Raw genomic sequence first — 9,975 nt, 5'->3', positions numbered from 1 at the left:
GTCTCCCAGGCTGGAGTGCAGTAGCGTGATCTTGGCTCACTGTAACCTCTGCCTCCCAGGTTCAAGCGATTCTCCTGCCTCAGCCTCCTGAGTAGCCGGAATTACAGGTGCACACCACCACACGCGGCTAATTTTTGTATTTTTAGTAGAGATGGGGTTTTGCCATGTTGGCCAGGCTAGTCTCAAACTCCTGACCTCAGGTGATCCACCCGCCTTGGCTCCCCAAAGTGCTGAGATTACAGGCACGAGGCACCACACCCAGCTGAACCATACTTTTCATCATCTTACTATTTGGCATCTGTAACACTAGGGACCACTGGCCATTAATAATTTGAACTTAGCCAGGTGCTGTGGCTCACACCTGTAATCCTAGTGCTTTGAGAGGCCAAGGTGGAAGGATCGCTTGAGGCCAGGAGTTCACGAACAGCCTGGGCAATGTAGCAAGACTCTGTCTGTACAGAAATTTAAAAATTAGCCAGGCATGGTCCCAGATACTGAGGAGGCTGAGATGGATCACTTGAGCCCAGGAGTTTGAAACTACAGGGAGCTATGATTGCACCACTGCCCTCCAGCCTGGGCAACAGAGCAAAAACATGTCTTTAAAATGATAGTAACAATAAAAATAATTTCAATTCTTCCCTTAGCTACCTACCACAGCAGTGAACGTTTATACTTCACAACCACTACTACTCAGCTTCTCTACTTTATGCCAGCTAAAAGTAGATGCTATCCCATGGTTTTAACATCTGTTCTGTTTTTCAGTGGTATCAGCTCCTCTTGTTCTAGGTACTGTCAAACCTCAAATCCCAGTCCTGATGCTTCTCTCCAGGGCCCCTTCCCAACTCTTTTGATGGACATCCCTAGGAGGATTTCATGCCAGCATTTCAAACATGACAGGAGTGCTGGGGTGAACAGAGGGCACAAAACATACACATGAGAAAAGAACCAGTGGATTCACACAATTTTGGCTTCAAGTCAGGAATAATGAATGGGACAAGGTGGAATGCTACATAAGATGGGCATGTAGATCTGATAAAGAGTGGCACAGGTTGGGAAACAAGGGAGGCTTCCACAGAAGGGAAGGGCAAAGGGTGTTCTATAGTGAAAAGGCCCAGTGGAGCGGGGGCATAGCACTATTTGGGGCTTCAGACAGTTAAAGTCGGTGCTGCATGATGCCTGGGCTTGTCTTCTCAGTCTTCTCTCTTTATCAGACAAAGAACAGGAACTTAACAAAATGTGTTGCATGGCAAAGGAAAATAGCGGTGGGATAATAGGATTGATTTGGGAAGAGGTGGAGGCAGTGAATTCAGACAACTCCAACCACTTCATAAAGGTTCTCAGGTGCAGCCAGGCTTGCCTAAGATGACTGATCTCATCTGTGCCTGGTGGCAGGAGAGACTGATCCTCCTCACAACCCCTGTAGAACAGTGGGGCTCCCCCACATCTCAGACACACATAATTACATTATCATTTTATTACACTTTTTTTTAAATAGTAGAGACGGGGTCTTGTTATGTTCCACAGGCTGGTCTTGAACTCCTGGGACCAAGCAATCCTCCCGCCTCTGCCTCCCAAAGTGCTGGGATTATAGGCCACGCCCGGCCTATTTTATTCCACTTCGGAGACAGCCCCCCTTGTCCCTCAGATGCATCCAAATCAGGAGTTAGGGATCATACTCCACTGTGGTCCTGAATTATAGAATAATGAAGTCCTAGAAGTCAGCGGCCCCTGGCTGCATGGTAGTAAGAGGTATGGCTGAGCCTGTCTTGCAGATCATCCAGTACCTGTACAGGCCAGGCTACACTGGGTTCTCCAGCACTCTCTGTAGCCAAGTGCCAGTAATCACAGACTAGGCTACCTCTGCTGGGCCAGAAATAGCTGCCTGAACCAGGAGCTCACAGCACCATCCACTCTCATCACCAAAGCTATGCCCAGGAGAAGTCCCACGCTGCTCACAATGAAGCCCACAGCCTCAAATATGAACCTGCAAAGAAAGGCGGAGAATCTCAGGGAACAGAGTAGGTCTACTGCCTTTTCCCTGTAGAGGCAAAACCTTGGCCATCCTGGATGTTTAGGATCTTCATACTTTGTTCCAAGTTTCTCCCTCCCCACCACCTCTACTTCTCAAGCAAATCTACTCACTTAGGGGCAAACACTTTCCAGACCATGAGATGCCTGCGAAGGATGGAGGCTGCCAAGGCACAGGCCAGAATCTAGAGGAGGAGAGGAGGGGCCACGTTACTTGTGAAGGAGAGGAGGAAGCGGAGCAAAAGGAGAGTTTCTATAGGCCCCTGTAAAAAATGGAAGCAGGAGAATAGTGCATGTCAGTGGAAAAAATATTGCATGTCCTGGGCTAGGAGTTAGGGGACCTACTTCCTGCCCTGCCCCAAGCACTGACTCACTATGTGACTTTGGGCAAGTCAGTATCCATCTGCAATGCTAACACTCAGGCTGTGCCCCCAGGATGGAGGAAGATATCAGTGCCACATCTGCCTCTGGAGGAAAGGAAGAGGATCCATGACCACAGTTTGGGAAGAAAATCCTGGCTATCACCTCAGTTTTTCCAGTCTGTCCACTGATAGAGTAATCCTCAAATGCAACTAGCGGGGTCCAGATCTAGGTTGTAGAGGGGAAATGATCCAGGACTAGGATTAAGGAGACCCAGGTTCAAGTCTCAGAGCTGCCATTTGAGGTCACTGGGCTTGGGCAACCACTTCACTTATGTGAAACTCAGTCAAGGCTCTCTCCCACGGTTTTGAAGGTCTGAAAGAAAGTGATGCACACACAGAGAAAAAACACCAACTCCCTGATCTCTCTCCTACACCCACCTGAATACCAAGGATAAAGAGGTACTTGAGGCCCAGCTGCAGCAGTGCTGCATAGAAGTGGTGAGGCACATCCCGGAGCCGCATCTCCATCAGTGGCTCCTCTTCCTCCTCGGGTCTGACTCTGGCATCAGCTTCATCCCCTGGGGGCTGCTGTCTCTTCTGCAGCCCTTGACTCTCACACAGGAAAGGCCAGAGCAGGAGCAGTGGGCAACCTACTGCCTCAAGAGAGGGTATGGCTGGAATCAACAGGCCACCCTGGCTGGCTCAGGTTCCAATTAGCCTAGGCCAAGGGGTGCCAAAGATCCAACAAACCCACATCTCTCCATTCAAATCCAGGGGTTTCCTTTCTTTCCACAAAGCCAGAGTAAACAATGGAAGCAAGTGAAGGAAGAGGGGGTACCTGCAAAGAGGAGGTGGGAGGCAAAGGTGTTGGCTCCCACTAGCAAAGCAGGCAGCCAAGTACAGGAGCCATGACCCTCTGGGAATCCCACAAAGGCTGCATGCCAATGGATGGCTGGAAAGACAGGCTGGTGGCCTGTGGAGTAGAAGGTCTGTGTGGCCATGAGGGCCCAAGCCGAGACTGCCTGCCATGGCACAGTAAAAGGACCTGGAAGAAAAGATATGCCACGTTACAGTCACTTCTTATTCCCTAATCCATAGGCTACTGCTCCACAATCATATACTCCTACTACTTCAGTATCAATTCTCATACACACATGCCTATCAGCCCAACCTCCTTACAGTCAACATTCTGTTATTCTAATTCTCTCTGTGGTACAAAAGCGCCATCAGGCTTATCTGAATCCTGCTATGGCCAATCTCTTTCTTTCTCTCAAACACATACAGCTCAGTGCCATTATATATTCACAATTTACTACTTCCATCACTGGAAAATCAAGAAATGTGCTCATGAGGATGCAGCATTTCCACAAGGAGTCTTAGAGGACTCCTTGTCTCTCCTCTCCATGAACCCTGGGAACCAACAGGAGGGATCAATTTGCTTGGCTATGGCAGATAAGAGAGAGGACACCAAGAAGACCTTCCTAGTTGTGTGGGGAATGGGACCCTCTGTCAAGCTCAGGAACATGAGGAGCAACACCTCCTTGAAAACAAGAGGGGCCGAACTCACATCAGTATTGTCTTTAAGTGAATCAGAGATGAGATATTTACCAGGGGTGGTGACGGGTATCCCAGCAGCAAGCAGATGTAGGAGAAGGAAGCTCTGCAGAAACAGAAGCAGGAACACAAGGCTGATGCGCTCCGCATGCAACAGCAGAAGTGGGAAGGCCAACAGGGTGAGGGCTGTGACCATAGCAGCTGAGTAGACACTCCCCAACTGATAAGCAGCCACAGTCAGGGGACCCTGAGATTTGGTCCTCTCTAACCGGCCCCGGAACTCCTCCTGCATGTGTCGGTAGATTTGAGGGACCACATAATCCAGGTCAGCTTGAGAAGTGGGGGGGCCTGAGAAGGGAGTGAGGACAGTCCTGGTCCTTGGAGCGCCTGCCCCAGCCTTCACCAGCACCGTCACAGGCTTCCAGAGCAGCAGCGCGAGCCCTGAAGCAGCCAGCCCTGCTACAGCCCGAGGCAGCACCATGGATGCCCCAGAGACCAGGACCCGGAGACGGGGGGGAGCCTCATCTGCCCCCGATGCCAATGCCCAGTAGGCAGCAGTACCCAATGCCATTAGGGGCAGTCCCCAGCGCACAAAGAGCATGGGTGGCTCGGGGCTCTTGAGATTACCATAGCGGCGAAGCCACAAGCGCACAGCAGCTAACAGGGCCACCAGCGCCGCCACACAAGCTCCATACCACAAATTCTTGGCTCGACCACCCACCATGGATGCCAGAGGACTCAGCCAGGGAGAGGAGTGGCAAACAGGTGTCTCTTCAGGGCAACGATGAAAAAGCCCAGCTAGCCTTGTACATAAAAGCAACCCAATTCCAAGCCTCAGGGCATATGCACCATTGTGCCGTGGGGGGTTTGTTGTGGCTGAAGTGCCAAGGCGGGGCATTGTGAGTAGCTTAGGTGGAAGCAGCTGGCCCTCCCAGTGAAGCTGGACAACCAGGAGCAGGATGAATGAGCCCAAAAGGAAGGGGGTGGCCCTGGCCTCAGCTACAACAAAACTATCAGAGAAGAACACAGCCAAGCGAAACAGCAGGAGTAACAGGACGGGCCCAGGGATGGGAAACAGGGTTGCCAGAGGCCTCTTGGACCCCCAGCCAGCCCAGGCTTTCCACAGAAAAGGCAGGAATGAGCTCACTGCAGCCACAGCCCCTAGAAGCACTAGATCTAGCTTCAGCTCAATAGTTCCCAGGAGTCCAGCATACGCTATGGCCCCAACCAGGCCCCAGGCCACAGGTGTCAGGAGTAGAGGGCAGAATGGAAAGCCTGGGGATATTGCCCACTGAGATGCCAGCAGGCAGATAAAGCAGGAAGCAGCCAAGAGAGCAGTACCCCCCGCCATGCGGACCAGAGAGAAACGAGCCCAAGACTCGATGCACATGGCCCGAGCTCCCCGCAGGAACTGCTGCAGCTCAGCAATCACAGTCGGCAGTGTCGCCTCAGCCCCCTTGGGGCTCTGGAGAAGCCACTGGTAGTCAGCAGAGGCCTTGGAGAAGAGGTTCTGCAGCTGATGAAGCTCCTTAGCTTGAAGGTCCTGAGTAGCAGCTGAGTAGGTATGAAGAAATCGGGACACCTGGCAGAGAAAAGGTCAGAGGCCAAGGGGAACAAGTCAGAGACATAAATTGGGGCAGAGGCAAGAATAGGTATTAAAAAAGGGGGTACCTGGAAGTCAAGGACCCAAACTCTGTCCAGGATCGGGGAAGGGAGGGATAACGGAAGAGGGATATGGAAGGTGGGACTAAGACTAGTCAAAGGACAAAAGAGTGGTTCATTATGCTTCTTTCATGCCCACCCTAGCTCTGTCACCTGGAAACCCAGCCCGCTTACCTACCTGCTGAGCATTGAGATGGAGAGCTGAGGCTTGCGCTAAAGCAGAGGAGTGGGGCTGGGAGTCCTCACCCCCTGAGAATAGCTCAGCCATCACTTCCCCGATATTCCCAAATGGGATGGGCAGGCCCAGCAGCAGGGCCAGCGTGGGCACAAGGCTAACTTGAGGAATCACCTCTGGCTCCTAAAGGAAAATGACAGTGGTCAACAGATTCATCACAAAGCTGAAGTCAATGTTTGGGATGGCAGACATAGGGGCCTAGGTAAGAAATGAGAGTGGAGGATACCCAGGATCATGGATTTGGGGGCCTAAAATAGAGGTATTCATGAGGATGCTGTAATGGTAACATGGGCTGATTACTGGGAGAACAGATGAGGAACATCCCAAGCCTCACCTCTGGTGGGGTGCTGGGGAAGACTGCTGTGGGGCTATACAGAAAGAGAGCAGCTGAGACCTCCAGCTCACTGTCCCCTCCATGGTCTCCATTTGTGGTCATCCCATGGTCCCCAGCCACTACCAGCAGTGTGTCATTCTCCAGACGCTCCACAAGTCCCCTGGGGGCCAAGAAATGTGTCAGGAGTAGAAACGGATAAATATTTTTCTCAAAAAGAAAAAAGATTTTTCTCCAGGGGCCTATTCATCCCCAGCTATAACTCCATTAGTAAGGCCTAAACCTTTGGCAAAGAGACAAGTCTTCCGGCCATGATCCTGATGCCCAAAGCTACACATTGAGTTAATCAAGATGGATGGAGCCTCTAGCTTCAGCAGAAAGCCTAGAGAAGACAGAATTCAGCCAGGAAAGAAGCTCTAAGATAAGAGCTTCTTCGAGATTCTCAGACACAAACCCACTCCCCCAGCCAATACCCCACACTCACTGGATCACCTGGTCCATCTGGCTAAGTTTCTTGGCCATTTCAGGGTGGTGAGGGCCATGCTTGTGGCCACAGTGGTCCACACCCAGGAAGTGAGCAATCAGCACGTCCCATTCACCACTGTCCACTGTGAAGGGGAGAACACTGAGCACAGAAGACTAAGACCCACTCCTCAACCCCAGCCAGGCTTTGACACTCCTCTATGTCCAGGGATACAAGCCCAGGCTGTTACACCCATAGGTGGCTCAGAATTTGTGGACTAAAGCAGTTCTCCCCAGCTCCCAGTCTTAGAACTAAGTGCTCTGGCCCCATGCTCACTGGTGGGGTAGAGGTGTTCCAGGATGCCATTGTCCACTGTGTCTAGGTCTCTGACATTGAAGGATGGGAAGAAGAAAGCTTTGGAGAAAGCACCAGGGAAAAGGTCTTTCCAGGTATCATCTCCCATGAAGACTACACGCCTTCCTGCAGGGACATGAAAGAGAGGTCAGAGCCTGAGCAAACGTCAGGGTTAGGAGAAAAGAGGAAAAGAGGCCCTTTAAAGACCCATCAGAAGTCCCAACCATGCAACCTAAAGTACAGCAATTCCATACAGCAATCCTTATCCTTCAGGGCCTAACATTTTCCACCAGGAAGCTTTCCCTGATAACCGTACTCCACCCAGACCTCACACTTATCCTTCCTACAAAATGCTCTCCTAGTTCTGTCTCTGGGTATCTCTACTGAGTTGTTTTTCCTGGGTGTATCCTGTTTCTTCCAAGTCAGTGAATGAACAGGGCCTGTATTTCTCTGCTTTCTTCTCCACACTTGCAAGCCAAGATCCACATCTTCTCTTCTTCCCTTCTCCCTTTTACTGAGAGGTCTCCAAGAATAAAACTTACACTCCATTCAGATTAGAAGCTTCATAGGAACAAAGCCCAGATCCCTTCTCCTCTGTCTCCCAAACTGAGCTCCCTACCAGCAGAGCCCTGGCCTCTTTCTTCTCCTCTGTCCCCCTACACCACAGTCAAGTGTGCATCTGGGCACCCAAAGGTCTGACTCCCTGACTTCAAATTTTGAAGAAATTTGCCAAGGTACTTCTGGCCTTCAAAGTGGCCCACACTGACCTGCACTGGTAAGCTGCTTAATGAGATTGTCTTCCACTATGGCGTGGCTGGCAAAGTTACTACCAGCATCAATAAAGGTAGGCAGTGAGCCAGTGGTGAGGGCCTTGAGGCGCTGCATGGTGGTGGTAGGAGGGTCAACCTGAGATCGGTAGAGCCGGGCATGGTGGGGCTGAATCTCCAGGATCCTCTGCAAGGAGCTTAGTTTGCCCAGGAAGGGTAGGGAGACAGGAGGCTCTCCAGGCACGTGTGAGTGCTGGGGCTGGGCGAAGTCAAATCGCAGAGCATCTATCAGCACCAACACAACCCGCGAAAATCGGGAAGCCATCCAGCAGGCCCCAGGTTTCCCTTGGCTCCCCCATGGCAGGGACCCAGGGCCTGGGGGCTCTTGGCAGCTGCTATGGTTGGTGAGCTCCAAACGGGTGAGCAGGAAGCCACTGGTGAAGAGGGCAATGCCAGCGTAGAAGAGGAAGCAGACCCAGGCCAGGAAGAGCAACACTGAGGCTTTCTGCATCCTGATAGGGGTGGGGAAGTAAATTCATTACTGTGGGCCAAAGAACCAGTGGATATTCTGGTCCCTGAATACAAGCCCAGCTAGAATCACTTCCTCCCGGAAACCTTCCTGGAGATAAACCATCTCACAGCCAACCCCTCGCAATATTACTGTCCTCCTATTTCCAGGCTGGGCATGGTGGCTCACGCCTGTAATCCCAGCACTTTGGGAGGCCGAGGCGGGCAGATCACCTGAGGTGAGGAGTTCGAGGCCAGCCTGGCCAACATGGTGAAACCCCGTCCCTACTAAAAATACAAAAATGGGTGGCGGGCACCTGTAGTCTCAGCTACTGGGGAGGCTGACGCAGGAGAATCGCTTGAATCGGGGAGGCGGAGGTTGCAGTGAGCCGAGATTGAACCACTGCACTAGAGTCTGGACAACAGAGGGAGACGCCGTTTCATGAGGCCCCACCCCAGATCTACTGAATCAGGATCTTCGAGGGGTAGAGCATAGGAACGTTCACATGTACAGGCAGGAAATGCTAATGCTGAAAACACACAGTCAGGAGGGAAACTTATTCCAATTGGTAGTCAGGCTCTCTTACAGGCCGTTTCTGCGCCTCTCCCCTCGCCAATCTCAATACCCAGTGGAAAGGGATCGAAGCCGCAGGGGAATCCGGGCCCAGCCGACGGCGCCGCCTGGCGGGCACCGAGGGGACGAAGGGGAGGAGTCACTCTCCGCTTCCGGGCGGCCAGGTTCGCCAGGAGACCTGAGGCACGACCTTCGCCACGCAAAGAGGCTGGGGCGCGGGTCGAGAGTCGACTGGGCCTCCGCTGGGACCCAGGCGTGCGACCGGCTCTGCCTCCTCCGGTAACTACCCAGCCTCCCGCTGGGCACCCTAGCCGCGGTACTGAGCACCTTGGTTAGGAGCTGAGGGGAAGAGGGAGACTCCCTTACTTCAGGGTGGGGGAATACCCGGGGGTGAGGTTCTCGGGAGACCCTGGCTCACCTGCAATGGCACCCGGAAGTGCGGCGGCGGCGGCGCCTGCGACCTGGCAGCACAGAGATGCGTGCGCCAGACAGAGTGGCACGTCGGTGGCTCCATCGCCATCTGCCGGCACCTCGGTGGAAGTTTGGCCAGGAGCGTGGGGCTGGCCCCAGTTTGATGGGATATTTAGTAACTGAAAATTGGGGACAGGGGACCAAGCTGGAGGAAGAGTTCAGGGAACCACTGTCCATTCATGGTTACGACTAAGAGCACGGCTGCTGGAGTCAAACTTGACTTGAATCCTAGCTTGGCCGCACATATTGTCATTATTAGGCATTACCTCATCTGTAAAATGGAGATAATACTTATTTTCCCCTTTTTGCTTAGCTGAGTCCAACTGAGATTTCATTACTCCTCCTTTCAAAGCCTGTAACTAAATCTTACAACTGAATAATTAAGCAAATAATCCTTCGGAGTGGAGGAGGGGAGGCTGGGCCCAGTGGTTCACACCTGTAATCCCAGCACTTTGGGAGGTCAAGGCAGGTGGATCACCTAAGGTCAGGAGTTCAAGACCAGCCCAGCCAATATGACGAAACGCCGTCTCTACTGAAAATACAAAAGTTACCCGGGAGTGGTGGCGGGCGCCTGTGATCCCAGATACCTGGGAGGCTGAGGCAGGAGAATCACTCGACCCCGGGAGGCGGAGGTTGCAGTGAGCCGAGATTGCACCACTGCACTCCA

The 9,975-nt window shown here is 52.5% G+C and overlaps 1 protein-coding gene across 5 annotated transcripts; it reads right to left on the bottom strand.

Moving 5' to 3' along the window:
* Positions 1-1,456: 1,456 nt before the first annotated feature.
* PIGO (phosphatidylinositol glycan anchor biosynthesis class O) lies at positions 1,457-9,376 on the bottom strand. Of its 5 annotated transcripts, XM_008955216.4 has the most exons (12): positions 9,256-9,366; positions 7,757-8,268; positions 6,972-7,115; positions 6,657-6,780; positions 6,176-6,335; positions 5,785-5,964; positions 5,302-5,526; positions 3,999-4,050; positions 3,229-3,435; positions 2,829-3,043; positions 2,143-2,213; positions 1,457-1,984 (listed from the first exon to the last, which is right to left on the bottom strand). In XM_008955216.4, exons 2-12 carry the CDS (start codon positions 8,265-8,267, stop codon positions 1,855-1,857), a joined length of 2,019 nt encoding a protein of 672 aa, XP_008953464.1. In that variant the 5' UTR covers position 8,268; positions 9,256-9,366; the 3' UTR covers positions 1,457-1,854. The 5 variants fall into 5 exon arrangements, with proteins under 5 accessions (XP_008953464.1, XP_008953462.1, XP_008953463.1 ...); XM_008955214.4 differs by having other exon boundaries at positions 3,999-5,526; XM_008955215.4 differs by lacking the exon at positions 9,256-9,366 and adding an exon at positions 8,581-8,820 and having other exon boundaries at positions 3,999-5,526.
* Between the last annotated feature and the right edge of the window lie 599 nt (positions 9,377-9,975).

Source organism: Pan paniscus, chromosome 11, assembly GCF_029289425.2.
Source record: "Pan paniscus chromosome 11, NHGRI_mPanPan1-v2.0_pri, whole genome shotgun sequence".
In the NCBI taxonomy this organism is placed as follows: Eukaryota; Metazoa; Chordata; class Mammalia; order Primates; family Hominidae; genus Pan; species Pan paniscus.
Note: the sequence above shows the minus strand (reverse complement) of the source record. Positions and strands in the feature narration are given on the sequence as shown.

What these genes read in the sequence shown, in the direction of transcription:
- PIGO (XM_008955214.4), bottom strand. Translation starts at nt 8,267, where the DNA reads ATGCAGAAAGCCTCAGTGTTGCTCTTCCTGGCCTGGGTCTGCTTCCTC. An exon ending in GATACCCGTCACCACCCCTG is followed by an intron (nt 3,436 to 3,998) that starts GTAAATATCTCA and finishes CTTTTCTTCCAG; the next exon opens with GTCCTTTTACTGTGCCATGG. An exon ending in TGGAAAGTGTTTGCCCCTAA is followed by an intron (nt 1,985 to 2,142) that starts GTGAGTAGATTT and finishes CTTTCTTTGCAG; the next exon opens with GTTCATATTTGAGGCTGTGG.